The sequence below is a fragment of the Camelus bactrianus genome, chromosome 3 (genome assembly GCF_048773025.1).
Source record: "Camelus bactrianus isolate YW-2024 breed Bactrian camel chromosome 3, ASM4877302v1, whole genome shotgun sequence".
In the NCBI taxonomy this organism is placed as follows: Eukaryota; Metazoa; Chordata; class Mammalia; order Artiodactyla; family Camelidae; genus Camelus; species Camelus bactrianus.
The window spans coordinates 27,501,224-27,517,498 of record NC_133541.1 but is presented as its reverse complement, the minus strand read 5'-3'; the positions used below and the strand labels follow the sequence as shown (position 1 = coordinate 27,517,498).

Sequence of the window (16,275 nt, the reverse complement as noted above, 5' to 3'; positions counted from 1 at the left end):
AAAAAGACCTTTAATTTATTATTGACTACTTCTATATAGGATCTTGAGAAAGTGAATCCACTTCTCTGTTTATGTTTTTATACACAGAATTGTGTGTGAAAGGACTTACCCTCATTAGTATTTTACTGGATAAGATGTGTATAGCTGATATTGGCCAGTTTGCCTTAAGTTTTGAAGAGTTTGCAAGTCTCAGTGAACACAGTGTAGTAGATTTCTGGTAAACATTTTAAAATATTAAAATAATGGTTTTAAATGTGTGACTCATCTCTGCTTTGTCAGCCAAGCTCTTGGTGAGATTAATTACAAGACTGAGTACAAAGTATACGTGTCTCCATCCTAAAGATGTTCCCATTTTCCATTTTAAGTGCAGCTTAATAAGGTTCTTTCCTTTTGATAAAATACATTAATTTAGCTACTAAGATAGATTTTGCATCCCATTTTTTAAGCTGGATTTTCACTTTAATTACATGATGCTTTAATTTAACGTTTTCATGTTTTGTGTTGGGGTAGGAAGCTTCATCACATATGACAGGGTCGTGTACTGTTTACTAAATAACAAAATTATGTTTTAACCTCCTGTTAAAATTGATGAGTAGAAGTTTCATGTTTTCCATGGATCATAATGGTTTAATTATTTGAACTGAAGAGTAATGAACTGACTGGTTATTTCTTGTGCAGTTTTACATGACTTCCAGGGAAATCAGGCTGAGACAAAAGATGAAGCATGAGAAAGACAAGTGAGTTTGGGAGTTGCCCTGAGTGTTCGCTCTCGCTTGCTCCCCTGAGGCCATAGATAATGTGTTAGGGATCCTCTTTTTCACACTAGTCCCTTTTTTGTTGATAAACAGAAAATTGTGGGAGAAAACTGAAAGGGAAATAACTAGACTCCACTGGCCTTTTTAGAAATTTATTTTGAAATACTATTCCTTCAATTTTTTTTTTTAGTTTTTTGGGGGTTGGGGGGTGGTAATTAAGTTTATTTATTTTTAGAGGAGATACTGGGGATTGAACCCAGGACCTCATGCATGCTAAGCACACGCTCTACCACTTGAGCTATACTCTCCCCCTCCGTTCCATTTTTGTAACTTTTATTTCTGCTATTCCCCTCCTTCTCCCAGTCCAGATTTGTATGTGCATTTTGAAAATACCCCCGAGGCCATAACCACAGCTGCCCTTACTAACACCTCCTAATGGTTTTCAGAGATCTGAAATTTGAATTTGCATTGAAGAAAATAAATGCTAGGTGGTCTTTGAACATTATGTTCCCTCTAGAAATATGAACTGAAAGTGATTCTTGCATTAAATGTTGTTTAATTCTTCCTCTAAAGATTGCTACTCTCTGACCACTATAGTCGTCGAATCTCACAAGCATACAGTCTGATGAATGAACTTTTGTCTGAATCAGTACAACTTCCAGCAACTGCACAGAAACCATTGCCTAACAAACACAGAACTGCTCAGATTCCTGGAAGGCAGCGCTCCCCTTCTCCAGGAGGGTAAGACAGGTTTGGCATGTCATTTGGCAAGATAATGTCAAGTGTGATTAGCATGAAGTGCTTTTATGACCAAAGTCCAGTGTGTTTGCATCTACCCTGCTCTGAATTATGATCGTAAGGTGAATGAGAAAATGGCATCCTAATTATGAGACTTTTATTATTTTATAGAATCACCAAGGAGAAAGACAAAAATTGCATTAAATCTCTAATTACGATGTAACAAAACACTTCGTATACCTAATACATTTTGATATCCGTTCAAACTTGTTTTCTACTTTTCCGCAGTTTTTGTTCATAATGCCTTCTGTAATTTGCCTCCTAACTGCTCTCCCTGTTTCTCCACTGGCTCCACTCTTGCAGAAGCCGACAGCCCCCACCAGCTCACCACTTCCTCCTCCGCTCTCTCTTCTGACCCTGACTTGCTGATTCACTTGTAGATTCTGTTACGTGTTTCTTCTTTGATGACCTGCAGTAGGTTTGGATATGAGTTCAGTAGGCAAGAATTAATTAGACATAGAAGGCTAAAGAAGAGTATCCAGGCATAAAGTTTCTTATATATGTCAGACACACAAAATTGTATTTGTTGGTGATCCATAAAGTGGACATGAATTGGCAGTACATGTTGTTAAAAATTACCATCTTTGACAAAATAAATGATTAGGATTATAAACAAAATCATGTAACTTAAGAGCCTAGAGGAAATGCTACCCAACACAAATGCAGCTGTAATCAGAGCACTTTGTGTGTGTGTGTGATTTGGGATGTCCTCAAAATAGCAGAGACTTCCCTTGAATATTTTCTAGAATAATACAGGGTATTTAATATGTAAGTAACTGTCAAATGTATAGAGCATTTGAAATGGATAGAGAGATAAACACAACACTTTCTTTGGGAAAAAAACGAGTGAAGTTTGAGTTTCGAGGAGAGTTATACACTAACCACATCACTGAGGAACAGAGTAAGCAGGATCAAGTGAATATATTCGTCTGAGCTGGAGTTCGGGCGTTTTGAAATATTGTAGTTTGTCTTTGATAGAGATTCTGGGAATATAATAATTATATAATTTCTACTTTAGAGAGAATCGACATGGGCACAATTTTCCAGTCCATCAACCTGGAAAAGTCAGATGTATATCCACCAGACCAAGTTATACCCCAAAGGCAAGACCTTTCAGGCAGCCTCAAGGCTCACCCTGGCCACGTGGTAAGATTAAAGTATTTTATTGTCTTGTGTAATTTGGATGTATGCCTTCTTGTCTTCAGAGTTGTGTTTTCAATAGTAAAAGCTGTAAATCTTGGTGAAAATTTTAGTGAAAAGCAGTTCCCATTTCAACAGAATGCAAGGGATTGATAAAGACTTAGCCATACTGGAATTTTGTTCTTTTGAAATAAGAAGACCCTAGGAATCTTTTTAAACTAACAGCCTTTTTGCAATAGAACTTAAACAGTCAGTAAATTAGATGCGACTTATTTGGGAATCTGTTTCGTGTGTCTGGCTGAAGATGTAGGCGTTTTTACAAATCACGTTCTGATAGATTTCAGGATGGCTGTATCACAGAAGAGGAATATGAGATACCGTGTTTTTACCCTTTCCCCCATGTGAAGTATAATATCTGTTATTTATTGCTAGCTTTCCTTTTTAAATTTTGCCATGTTTGAGTTTTGATTACTAAAGTAAAACATACACATTATATAAAATGATTACACGTTAAAAATACATAATCATAGCTAACCTTTTCCACAATGTGAAATGGTACATATGAGGATTATTTAAGAAAATTGAAACTTTTTTAACTTGGAATTTTTTTTACTATCCCTGATGAATTTTTGTGTTAAAAAAAAAAAATCCAGTGAGTATATACTGTGTTAAAGTTACCCAAGCAAACTAATAAATCAAGCTGTCTAGATTACAAAAAAAGTATACATTTTTTAATATGTAGTATAAATGTATACAGCTAAAAATGTATAAAAACTAATGTGCCAGATTCTGTTTAAGCTCTTGAATTACAACCCTATGAGAAACACACTTTTATGTTCCCATTTTAAAGATGTGAAAGTCAAGGCAGAGAAAGTTGAAATAACTGCCTAAGATCAGACAGTGAGGAAGTGGTAGAGTCAGGATTTAAACCCAGTCTTGGTCTAGAATTTACGCACCTAGAACCTGCACTTTAGTATGCTGTCTTAATTTAGAAAATTGAAGTTTCCATAAATTCTAATCCTTTTGATAAAATTTAATAGTTTGGTTAACTCTTGCTTTTCATTGACAAATTAAATAATAAAGCTACTGCTCTTTTTTTTTTAACTGGAATTTAAAAATAACCATGATTTTTTTTAGTTTTTAATTTTATTTTATATCTGATACCTTTACCAAAATTAAAGAAATACCCCAAATTGGCAAGGGTTTTAAACTTGAACCATGTTTTTTTTTTTTAACTTTATTTATTTATGTATTTTACAATATATTTTTTAAATTGAAGTATAGTTGATGTACAATACTATATGTTACAAGTATACAATATGGTGATTCACAATTTTTAAAGGTTATACTATAGTTAGTATAAAATATTGGTTGTACAGTACATCCTTGTAGCTTATTTTATACCTGATAGTTTATAGCTCTTAATCCCCCATGTTGTACAGTACATCCTTGTAGCTTATTTTATACCTGATAGTTTATAGCTCTTAATCCTTCACCTCATCTTGCCCCTCCCTCTTTGAACCATGGTTTCTTAATATCAGATGAAAATGTCTTGGATTATGTGGAAGTATGTCTTTCTCTTGGACCTGCCCCCAGTGTCAGGCCTGTGTTGTTACCTTGCACTTGACTGGGCTGAGGCCTTGGCCCTCCTTTGGTCCCCTCGCTGGCCCTTGATGGACTCTGCTTGATGCCGTGCTGCTGCTCCAGGGCCCCCACCCCACGTAGATCAGTCCAGACCCTCTCCTTCTGCCTTCTTAGCCTCCTTTCCCTGTATAGTCAGGATAATCCGTGACTCTTGCAGGCTTATTTTCACATGCTGTGTGCTCCCATTCCTGCGTTGAAATTCTGCCTTGTACCTTGAACCTACCTCCATGTCTTGGAAGACTTCCCTAATTTTAATTGTTTAGTTCTTCCAACCTGATATAATGAATTTTAACGTCCATATTTTTGTTTTTTAAGTGGCTTGTACTTAACTCGCATGGTGGTTGTGAATATTAGAGACAAATGGTAGCACTGGTAGCTAAAGTAGCTATTTTTTTTGTCCTCTGAACACTCAGTCATGTTTCTCCCCCTCGTGAGGCACTAATGTAACAGGTCGTCTGTTGTGGTTACTTATAAACTTAGTATGTCCCATGACACACTAAATTTTTTGAGGGTAGCAACACTCTCTTCTTCATCTTGTATTACCCCTTCACATTGAACAAATGAAATAACTGAATAATTGCATAAATGGGGAGAAAAAGGCTATTTAGCTTTTTTACCTAAAAATAGCTATTGATGAACTAATTTTTGTTCAAGAATATTAATGGGCAGGTTTTGTAGTATTTATACTATGTCACAGAACACCATGTGCCTAGCTGTTATCCGAGCTGACCCCCCGCCACTTCGCTTCCCTGGACCTTTAAGGCAAAGGTAGGAGAGGAAACTTGAGGGACTTGTGAACATGCTGGCTTCTCTGACCATCCAGATAGTGCCTATGTGTGGCTTCCACCACATCCAGAACCCAGCCATTTCCCTGGCAACATTCAGCGGCTTCAGGTCTCCAGTATTGTAGGGCAGTGGGAGAAACCCGGGTTCTTCCCAGTCGGTGATACAGATAACCCAAGCCCACGAGGGCGAGTTCAGTCATTGCATAGATGGGAAGTGAGGATCCATCAGTGTTTAAAAAAAATCACTGCAGTTCTTCCATAAAAGAATTTACCTGAAAATACTTGTGAGTTTGACTATATGTTACTATCTTTTGTAAAGAAGTATGCAGTTTTGGCTAATTTCTTCAGCTCTGCATGCAAACTGTTATACCCAAGGGTCCTTTTTCTTTCTTCCTTTCTTCCTTTCTTTCTTCCTTTCTTCCTTCCTTCCTTCCTTCCTTTCTTTCTTTCTTTCTTCCTCCCTCCCTCTCTCTCTCTCTCTTTCTCTTTCTTTCTTTCTTTCTTGCTTGCTTGCTTGCTTGCTTGCTTGCTTGTTTTGTGTTTAATTCTATCAAAAATAATATAAAGACCATGTAATAAGTATCTGAGAAGGATTGGAGGCATAAATAACAGATCTCGACTTTGGAATCGTCCAGGCCTAGGTTCACGTCCCAGCTCTGCTGCTTACTTTGTACCCTCAGATATGTTTTTAAAACCTACCTCCTAGAGTTGTTGAGGATTATAAGTAACACATTTTGCATAACATAAACAGTAGATGATGGCAACCAATCCTGGAATTTAAGAAGCCTAATTTGGTCATTCTCCTGGCATTTCGTCTGGGTTCGTGTTCCTGGCTTTTCCCATTGCCAGAGATGTTGTCAAGGCACATTTGCCATCTGAAAAAGGACTGTGGTTGTGCTATAAGGATTTCAAGTCTGAAGTAGACTTTTCCTTCGTCTGCACCTTTGTTTTGTTTCTTTGGTTCAAATCAACCACCATTTACTGGCCCCTACTAATCAGAAGATTTCTGTCCTCAAAGAACTTATAACACGAAACATGAGAAATCGTGCCTGCATACGGAAGGTTAAAGAGGTGTGTGTGTCTTTATAGGAACTGCTACGTTTACTGTACAGAAAAAAGCTGGGGGGGCCAAAATGGCAGTGAGGAATGCTGTGCGGTCTCCAGTTACCTCCCCGAAAGGTAAGAGGCAAAGAAAGAACAGAAGGTGCTTGGACTTAATACTAAATTTTTAAAAATCATAAATCACTCTTAGAAATGTCAATTACGGATTTCAGCACAAAGAGCGTGGCCGGGTGGTGGACCCCATGGTTGTGACCTTAGCTCCTTCCCGAGTACATGTTTTTATGTCCAGCCCTGAGCTAAATAATAAATAAGCCCGTCGCCAGCAGCCAGCCCACTGTTCACTTACAGGTGTGAAGACTATCCAAAGGGCGCTCTGAGTACTACTCTCCGTTTACCCCAAAGGACAGAGAGTTAACATATTAGCTCAGGTTCTAAGTATTGATTCTTTCTCTCATCTTAGGTAAATCACATAACCTCACTTTCCTACTTTGCAAAATGGAGATAATAACATTTTCCCCGTAGGATTTTCATTAAGAGTATTCATTCTGCAACAGTCCACTAAGATCCTGCTGCGCACCAGGCACTGTTAGTCAGGAACAGCACAGACGGTAGCGCAAAGATAAGGTATGGAGACCTGGAAGGTCTCTCAGAGAAAGTGTTATTGGAGTGAAATTCTGAATGGTGAAAGGGGGTTGTCACGTAAAGATAAGAACAGTTCCAAGTGGAGAGACGAGCGAGGACAGAGCCCTGCTACAGAAACCGTCTCGGTGCGACAGAAAAGGTCACTGTGGGAAAGTGGCCAGGGATGTGGTGTAGGGGCAGGCTGGACCCTCTCAGCTAAGGGTCCAGGGGGCTCCCTTGGAGTGAATTAGGGAGAGCATATAATTTACGTTTTAGAACGTGTGGGAGAAAAGAACAGAAGGCAGTAGGCAAGCACAGAGGTATTGCTCAGACTCGGGTTATCACAGTAGAAACAGCGGGGAGTCATTAGATTTGGAATATATTTGAAGATGGACCAAATTAAGACTTGCTATTGGATAGGTTTTAGGATGCATAAGAAAGAAGGATAAAGGACGATTGGATTTTAACCTGAGCATTTCCTGGGATGCGGAAAACTATTGGAGGAAATGGTTCGGGGTAGAAATTAACAGTTTGGATTTTGGACATGTTAATATTGGAATGTTTATTGCACATTCAAGTAAAGACGTCAGGAAGGCTGTTTGCACTATGACGCTAGAGATACAGGTTGTCAGCATGTATATTTTCAGCAGTGGAACTAGATGAGATCAGTGAGGGAGAGTATTTGTGTAAGAGGACCAAGGACCAGGCCCTGGGGCACTGGTAATTGAAGGGGATGAACGTAGGTGCGGCGCACAGCCCACAGTAAGTGCCAGAATGTGCGCTGTCATTGGTTTCAGGGGTGCCTGTTTCTTGGAGGATCATTAGTTCTAAGCGCATGAGGTTGGTAGAGCGATAACAGGCCAGGCGGCCCAAACTCACCGCTCTGTTCCCTCCTCTTGCCCTCTTCAGGGGCCACATGCCTGCTCATTGGGACCTGTGTTCACTCCCACCATGTAAACTGCATGCATACACCCAGCTTGGGTGTTTCTTTAAGTCACCCGGTGAGGGCAGAACGTGCTGCAGCAAGGGCTTTGGAACATGAAGTGTGTTGGGTGGGGCTCCTCCAGGGCCTTATGCAGGGAAGCGCTGCTGGTTGATGGGTCTGCTAGGCTGCCTAAGGGCACGATTTGGGATCAGTGTTTCTTTTCAGCAAATACTGATATTCAGCCGGGAGGAAGGGGGCCATCGTGCGTTGTCAGTGCACTTGCCATGACGCCTCTGCCGAAGGCCGATCGTAGGCAGGAAGCCTGAGTGGGGATCCCTAGAACACCACTCCTTGGAAGCTTCCACAGGAGACTTTCTGTAAGAGGCAAGGAAGGCCCAGCTCTCCAGGTTCGCCTAACTTCGAGTTTGGAACTTCACCGTGGTTCCATTTTTTCCTGTGGACTCTGTTCCCCGGACTCCCTTGTCTTAGAGGTTGCCATTGCTTTTAAAATCAGAAGAGGTGGCCAGAATCCAGTCTCCTTCTCTCACACTGACAGGACAGGAATTGCTAGAGCCCCTAAGGTCAACCGTACCCAGACCGTGAGATTCAAATGCTAGGTAAGATGTGGCTGCCTTGGGTTTGATGGTAAAAGTCACAGAGAAGAACAAACTCCGTCAGTGCATTGATCCCAACGTATGCTTTGCTCTTTCCCCTTGAAAGGCTCTAAGGCTCCATGTCGCAGTCTGCAGTGCACGAACAGTCGCAGAAGTGCTGGGCTTGTGCCTCAGCTCGGGCAGGTGTGCGTGGAGTGCGAGAGGGAGGAGACGGTGGTGAGCCCCTGGACAGTGCCTGCAGACGTCCGCGCCATTCTGCATGGGAGCCACAGTTCCCTTCTGCAGGTAAGCACTGATCCAGATTTCAGGTTGCCTGGTGATTCCTTGTGGTCTTCAGGGCTTTTTGTTTATTTTTTGTTTCTCTCATGGGATGTAGAAAATTCAAGGCAGTGTGAAGTGGTGATTCAGAGTGTCTGCACTTCGGCTTAGTGCTCCAGCATTTACTTTTCAAAATTTTTCCTTGACTGTGTATTTTCTTTTTAACTTAAAAAAGAAAAAACTCAAAAAACAAAACACAAAATGTAAGATCAGATAATTGCACTATAGGTATAAAAATCCATTCTGTCCGCCCTCCAGGCCTGATGCCAGCATCTCGTGTCCGATGATGTCCCTGCAGCCACATGTGCTGGGCGGCCACAGCCCTGGGGTTCCCTGCATGTTTCCTTCACCATTTGGTGGATGCGCAACTCTAGAATCTTTGAAAAACTTAGTTCATGTTCCATTTATTTTCTCTCAGGCTAGGACCACCTTTTACTGTCTTTCTCAATTTGCTAGGACTTGTCACCAACTGAAGAAAAGCCAGAGCCTCCTTTCGGGGTGGGTGGCACGGACAGCTTCTCTGAGAGCACCGGCAGCATCCTCGGCAAGCTGGACTGGGATGCCGTTGAGGACATGGTGGCCGGCGTGGAGGACGAGAGCCTGTCTGTCCACTGGGCCCTGGACCTGTAAGACCTGAATGTCACTCTGCTTCTGCACAAAGGCCAGCAGTTCAGTGATGTGGTTCTGAAAGACCTGTGGGTTTAAGGGAGAGACGCAAGGAAGGAAGCCATGTGGATTTACCTCCTGCAGGCATAGTTTTACTTGGGTTAGACATTTCAAGAGGCAAAATAAACTTTTCTCAGTAATTTTGCCTTTGGGGGAAAGGGTTAACTATAGATGTATTATATGTTTTGGCATTTGGCTTCTTTTCTTTATGTATAATTTTCTAAGTGATGAGATAAACAGAACCTTTCAAGTTTGTATACTATTTAAGCTACTTTCAATAAAAATCTTCTATCTTGCCGCCTCCTTTACTCTATACCCTGAGTTTTCAGAAACAACCTTGTGTGTGTAAACCTAATAGGAAAAAAAATTCTCCTTTCACTGAGGTGAAGAAAATTGCAGTCTTACCTGAGACGCTCAAAAATGAACTCCATTTTAAAACATATCCTAAAATTGTGTAGGGCTTGGCCTAGGAGTCAAAAGGAACCAACGACCTCCCACCAATCCTAAACTTTTAAACAAGCCAAGGTTCATGTGGGCCGGATCTTCTGTCCTCTGCCCTGTAGCCTGAAAAGCCTTGGAGGAAGAAAAAGTGATGGATGCTTTGAGTAGGAAAGAAAGAGACTATGACTCTTGACTCTAGAGGGTTCATGTTAACTTTATAAAAACCTGTGGTGCCAAGACCTGGGTGGTTCTGGTACTGCACCCAAACAGTGGCATCACTTGGAGATCATTTTTCTGAGAAGAGACTAACAAACTTCACGTCTTTGTCAATTTTTAGTGTAGTATCAAAGAGTACTATTATCTGAAAAGGCTATTAAACATTCCTTTCCTTCCAACTACATGTCTGTATGACGCCAGATTTTTTTCATTCACTTCAGCCAGAACAACATACTGCCATAGCTGAGTGCAGAAGCTGGTATGAGAATTCAGCTGTCGTCTATTAGGCCAACCGCTAAAGAGATTTGTAAAACTACAAAACAGTGCCACTCGTCTCACTAAATTTTGTTTTGAAAATAGTTATTTTTATTAAAATGTGTTATACGCGAACATTCAATGGGTCATTGTAACTTAAACATTTTTTTCTCAGTTTTAATTTCTGACATAAATATCGACAGATGCGCCCACATAAACAAACCCTGCTTGGGCCCCTCCGCGGGATCTGAGTATGAAAGGAAGACGCCGTCGGAGAACCGCTGCCCTGCGGCCGACAGTGGCGGGTCTTAGCTTAGACGGCGCGGTCAGCGCCGTGCCGGGTGCGCTCGGCTCCTCACTCTACTGCACAAGTAAGTTGGTTTATAACAGCATAGTTCCTTTTTACCTGCCCACACCTGTTCTGACTTAAACGTTCAGTTGGCTTTGAAGGAAATGCTCTCCAGTGCACTCTCATTTCTTCCTGTAGATCCAAAATTCTATCTAACATTGCCCTTCAGCTTGAAGATCATCAGCATTTCTTGTGGTGCAGATCAGATCGTCTGGCAGTTAATTCTCTCAGGTTTCATGGACTGATCTATGTCTGACTTTACTTCACCCTCATTTTTGAAGGGTATATATTTCGCAGCATTTATTCTGGGGCAAGGTCTTTCCATTTTAGCTGGATGCCTGGAGTGTAATGAGCTGTTAGCAAGATCTCTGCACTACCTCTGCTCAACCTGTCATCTCTCAGCCGGGTAGTGACTGTTCTCTGGAAAGGCACCATGGACTCTTGTGCTGAAATGAATATGAGCAACTCAGCTCTTGTCCAAGGACTCACGGGAGTGCCACCCCTCCACCCCAGCCCTGACTTCTGGGGATCCTCTCTGTACAGCTTCCTTGTCTTTGTTGTCCTGCCTTGCAGATTCCAGCTTCTGCTACTACCCTGAACTACGACCCTGCCTCTTCAGTTCAGTGGGACCCCTGTGGTCTGCTTGGACTCTAGCCCACTATGCTGGAGTCAGGTTGCTATCCTTAAGCAGAAAGCGAAGCATTTATGAGATTTACTTCATGAGCGTCCCTTCTCATGAGGATCACCGTCTTGTGCTGCCTGCTGTCCAGTGTCTAAAAGCAGCTACCTCACGTGTATCTTGTCTACTTTTATGGCTAAGGCAGGCAGGCTAGTCAGGTACAAGCTACTCTGTCGTAGCCAGACGTGGAAGTCCTCTCTTAGTCTCAGTGAACTTTATGTCCACACAACAAACCTGAAAATGAGGACTGAGGGGATGTGGAGTGGCATCATCAGAAGACTGATGATCCCAGGCAGTCTCAGCCTGTAGCTTGATTGTGTTCATAGTCTTTGGAAAACTGCAAGATGACAGTTTTGTAGTGTGCCTGAACACAGAGGAAACGTCTGAGTGTGTTTCAGACTCTTCTACTTAAAAGGACAAGTCTAGTCTCCATGACTTCCAAATATGGGGTAAAAGAAGCAGTTTCCATATCTAGATTTTAAGCATGTACCATGCTAGCAAATACCTCCAATTATCAAAAGGTTTCCCCAATTTCTGAAAACTGAATATTTTGCTCATATCTTTATTAGAAAATATGTTATACAGCATTTAGTATCATGTATCACTAAACCAAAGCCACATCTTAGTGTCCTACTCTTTAGTCTGAATCTCAAAACATAAAGCTCTGCTAAGAAATTATATCCACAGACCTGGGTTAAAAACACTGATTTCAGCTCATACAACTTAATAAAAAAACAAACAATTCAATCCAAAAGTGGGCAGAAGACGTAAACAAGCAATTCTCTAATGAAGGCATACAAATGGCCAATAGGCACATGAAAAAATGCTCAATATCAGCAATTATCAGAGAAACGCAAATCAAAACTACAATGAAGTATCATCTCACACCAGTCAGAATGGCCATCATTCAAAAAGTCCACAAACGATAAATGCTAGAGAAGGTGTGGAGAAAAGAGAACACTTCTATGCTGTTGGTGGGAATGCAGTTTGGCGCAGCCATTACGGAAAACAGTATGGAGATTCCTCAAAAAACTAAAAATAGACTTACCATATGATCCACAATCCCACTCCTGGGCATATATCTGGAGGGAACTCTAATTCGAAAAGATACATGCACCCCAGTATTCATAGCAACACTATTTACAATAGCCAAGACTATGGAAACCTAAATATCCAGTGACAGATGACTCGATAAAGAAGTTGTGGTATATTTATATGATGGAATACTACTCAACCATAAAAAACAATAAAATAATGCCTTTTGCAGCAACATGGATGGATCTGGAGAATGTCATTCTAAGTGAAGTAAGCCAAAAAGAGAAAGAAAAATACCATATCATATCACTTATATGTGGAATCTAAAAAAAAAAAAAAGACAAACTAACTTATTTACAAAACAGAAACAGACTCACAGACATAGAAAATAAACTTACCAGAAGGGGAAGATGGTGGGAAGGGATAAATTGGGAGTTCAAGATTTTCAGATACTAATATATATAAAATAGATAAACAACAAATTCATACTGTATAGCACAGAGAACTGTATTCAATATCTTGTAGTAACTTATGGTGAAAAAGAATATGAAAATGAATATATGTATATTCATGTATGACTGAAGCATTATGCTGTATGCCAGAAATTGGCACAACATTGTAAAGTGACTATACTTCAATAAAAAATATATATATATATAAATAAATTTAAAAAATAAAAATAGACTTACCATATATGATCCAGCAATCCCACTTCTGGGCATATATCCAGAGGGAACTCTAATTTGAACAGATACATGCACTCCAGGGATCACAGCAGCACTATATACAATAGCCAAGACATGGAAGCAATTTAAATGCCCATCAACAGATGACTGGATAAAGAAGCTATGGTATATTTATACAATGGAATACTACTCAGCCATAAAAAAGAATAAAATAATGCCATTTGCAGCAACATGGATCGACCTGGAGAATGTCATTCAAAGTGAAGTAAGCCAGAAAGAGAAAGAAAAATACCATATGATATCACTCATGTGTGGAATCTAAAAACAAAGAGGACAATAATGAACTCATCTACAAAACAGAAACAAACTTGCAGACATAGTAAACAATCTTATGGTTACCAGGGGAAAGGGATAAATCTGGGAGTTTGAGATTTGCAAATGTTAGCCACTATATAGAAAAATAGGTTAAAAAAAATTCCGTATAGCACAGGGGACTATATTCAGTATCTTGTAATAACCTTTAATGAAAAAGAATATGAAAATGAATACATGTATGTATATGCATGACTGAGACATTGTGCTGTACACTAGAAATTGACACATTGTAACTGACTGTATTTCAACTAAATAAGAAAAATAAAAACACTGACCTCAGCCTTTTCTAACTTTCTTACTTCAGCTCCCATTGTTTCCAGCCTATAGTATATATGCAAGCCATTATATCTTATACCATTTTCCATTTCTCAACAATTCAAATAATTATTATGTACCATGCTTTGTGCCCCGTTTAGCTTTTCTATAAGAAATCAGACCTCGGACCTTGCTGAGAAAATATGAGAAAAAGGAAATGCACTTGATATTGTGCAGAAGGCACATTGGTAGCACTCCAGAATGCCACTTTCCTTTAAGCATTGTTTATACCCTAACTTTTCATGTGTGTTCAGTGTCTGGACTGTGGCCCTGTGTCATAAAGGAGACCCTAATGGAAACTAATGCTTTCACTTTCATAAAAATACTGAATCTGGGGAATATCTGAGAGGAGAAGAATCCTTGTTAGGTAAGATTGGTGTGTAGGTTGGGAATGAATTTATACGTGTGGGCCTAGGGCCAACTTCCGTGGCAGGAGTTGCCTAGCTGAAGGGGAAAATTTTATATAGGATTTAAAAAAACAATGATACTAATTTTAAAAGTATTTAAAATATATTTAAAGCCAGTAAATGTAAAAACAAGCTAATTAAAATAACCAGTATTAAGAATTTTAAAATGGTTTCTAAATTAATAGTGTACTGATAAATTATCTTTAACCCTTCTAAGACTTAAATAAAAGGATAATAAAGGAATTTTTAAAATTTAAAATACATTTTAAATGTATAAATCAACACGGAGAGAACTGGAGAGGAGATATTATAATACTGGGTGAGAGAAGTTACAACAGGTTTAAGTGGGTGGAGGAAGCCATAATATGTGCAAAAAAGGACCTCCCTCCCAGCAGCTGTGCCCCAGGCAGGAGCCCAGCTTCCCAACTGATTACCTCAGAGCAGAGATCAGCAAATCTAGCCTTTTCTCTGCTCTTGTAAAGTTTTACTGAAACACAACGTGCCCATCCATTCACATGTTGTCTATGCTGCTTTTGCAGTCAGTGGTGAGTTAGTTGCATAGATGCTACATAGACTGTGTGTCTTTCGATTAAAATATTTTTTTCTGACCCTTTTCAGAAATAGTTTGCCAACCACTGCTCTAGACTGGAACCTGCCAGATGTAATCTACCTATATACTCAGAGGTTCAATACATTTTTTAGTATCTTGCTCTAAAACCTGAATGGACAGTTAGGCATCACCTGACACGGAGAAAGCCCTCATCATGAAAGGGAGTGTCCAAATTAAATAAGCAAAATAACAAACAGATCACGCAGGAAATAGAAGAAATGGCTTTTTAAAACAAACAAATTGGAATGCTCAGACAACAACAGAGGAAACCTTGTTCTCACGTTTCCATGAGGTTATCTCTGTTAACAGAGAGGATTTATATTTCTGATTGGTGAGTGGCAAGAGTTCAACATTGATTCCCACTTTAAAAGTGAGTACACATGTACTAAAAAACAAAGTGTATGTATGACTTCATTCTCTTTGTCCCCACTCGTGGGAGAGATAAGTGAGGGGCAGCAGTTTCTCTTTCAGGAGGCTGAGTATTAAGTATTTTCCTTACAGAATACTCCACCAGCAGGTGGACGTTAAGGTCTAGATTTGGGGCAAATGCAGCAAGCTTGGTTGTGGTTGCAGGTCTGGGCTACAATTTGTTCTCTGCTCTGACTTTACTGACAATAAAGCTGTCAATTTTATCTCCATCTGTCAGACTCTAGTTTATATTTCTAATCAGAACTCCAAGGAGAGAGGAAGGTGGTTTATCAGCCTCCTTAAATCTGAACACATGATGCATAGGCTGTGGCTTAAGCTCAGGCCTCCAATGGCAAGTGAGAATTCTACTTCCTAATCTGACAGATAAATATGAGACATTGCATTCATAAAATAAGGACATGTGACTGTATGAAAGGAGAAACCAGAGGACGAGAAGAAATTCTTTGAAATTTAAAATACAGCTGCAATAAAAAATTTAACGCAAATTAGAAATTGAAAAACTCCCAAAGATAGAAGCAAGAGACCCCCCCCAAAAAAAGAGGAAGAAGAAAAACCATAACTGAGGAGATCAGTTCAGGAAGAATAATACCTGACTAACAGAAATTACAGAGAGAATAAAGAAACTAAAGGGGAAGAAATAGTCAAAAAAAAATCTCCAATCTCAAGGAGAATTCTCCGTAGCTAAGGACACAGATTAAAAGTCTATAGCTCTGGAAAATGAATTTTACAAAGAGATTCATTAAGAAACATAGTGAAATTTTAGAATATGAGAAAGATAGAAAACATCCTAAATGTTTCTAGAGAGGGAAAGCCCAGGGCATATACACGGGAACAATAATCAGTATGACAGCAGCCCTCTTAACATTAATAGCACAGGCTAGATTACGGTGAAAATGCTTTCAAAGGGAAAATTTTCAATTTAGAATTCTGTACCTAGCTATCAATTATGAGGTGAGAAGACATTTTCAGACATCAAACAATTTGAAAATTTATTTACTATGTATCCATTCTTAGAACATTACTTCAGGATATGCTCAAGCAAATATTTTTAAGCAAAAGGGAGGAAGACATGGATGGCTTCCTCCCATCCATGTCTTCTGGTTGGATACAGTATCCAACCAGAAGAAGGATGGGAAAATTTTGGTACAAT

At 39.8% G+C, this 16,275-nt stretch overlaps 1 protein-coding gene across 5 annotated transcripts in view; it reads left to right on the top strand.

Moving 5' to 3' along the window:
* Nucleotides 1–9,625, top strand: part of CPLANE1 (ciliogenesis and planar polarity effector complex subunit 1) — a 94,886-nt gene extending 85,261 nt beyond the window's left edge. For all 5 annotated transcript variants that reach the window (XM_074357193.1, XM_074357207.1, XM_074357196.1 and 2 more), the window contains 6 exons: nt 679–737; nt 1,329–1,496; nt 2,572–2,699; nt 6,212–6,301; nt 8,451–8,629; nt 9,119–9,625. In XM_074357193.1, the coding sequence (XP_074213294.1) occupies nt 679–737; nt 1,329–1,496; nt 2,572–2,699; nt 6,212–6,301; nt 8,451–8,629; nt 9,119–9,292 (798 nt within the window). In that variant the 3' untranslated portion in view covers nt 9,293–9,625. The remainder of the gene's footprint in view (nt 1–678; nt 738–1,328; nt 1,497–2,571; nt 2,700–6,211; nt 6,302–8,450; nt 8,630–9,118) is intronic.
* Nucleotides 9,626–16,275: the final 6,650 nt, after the last annotated feature.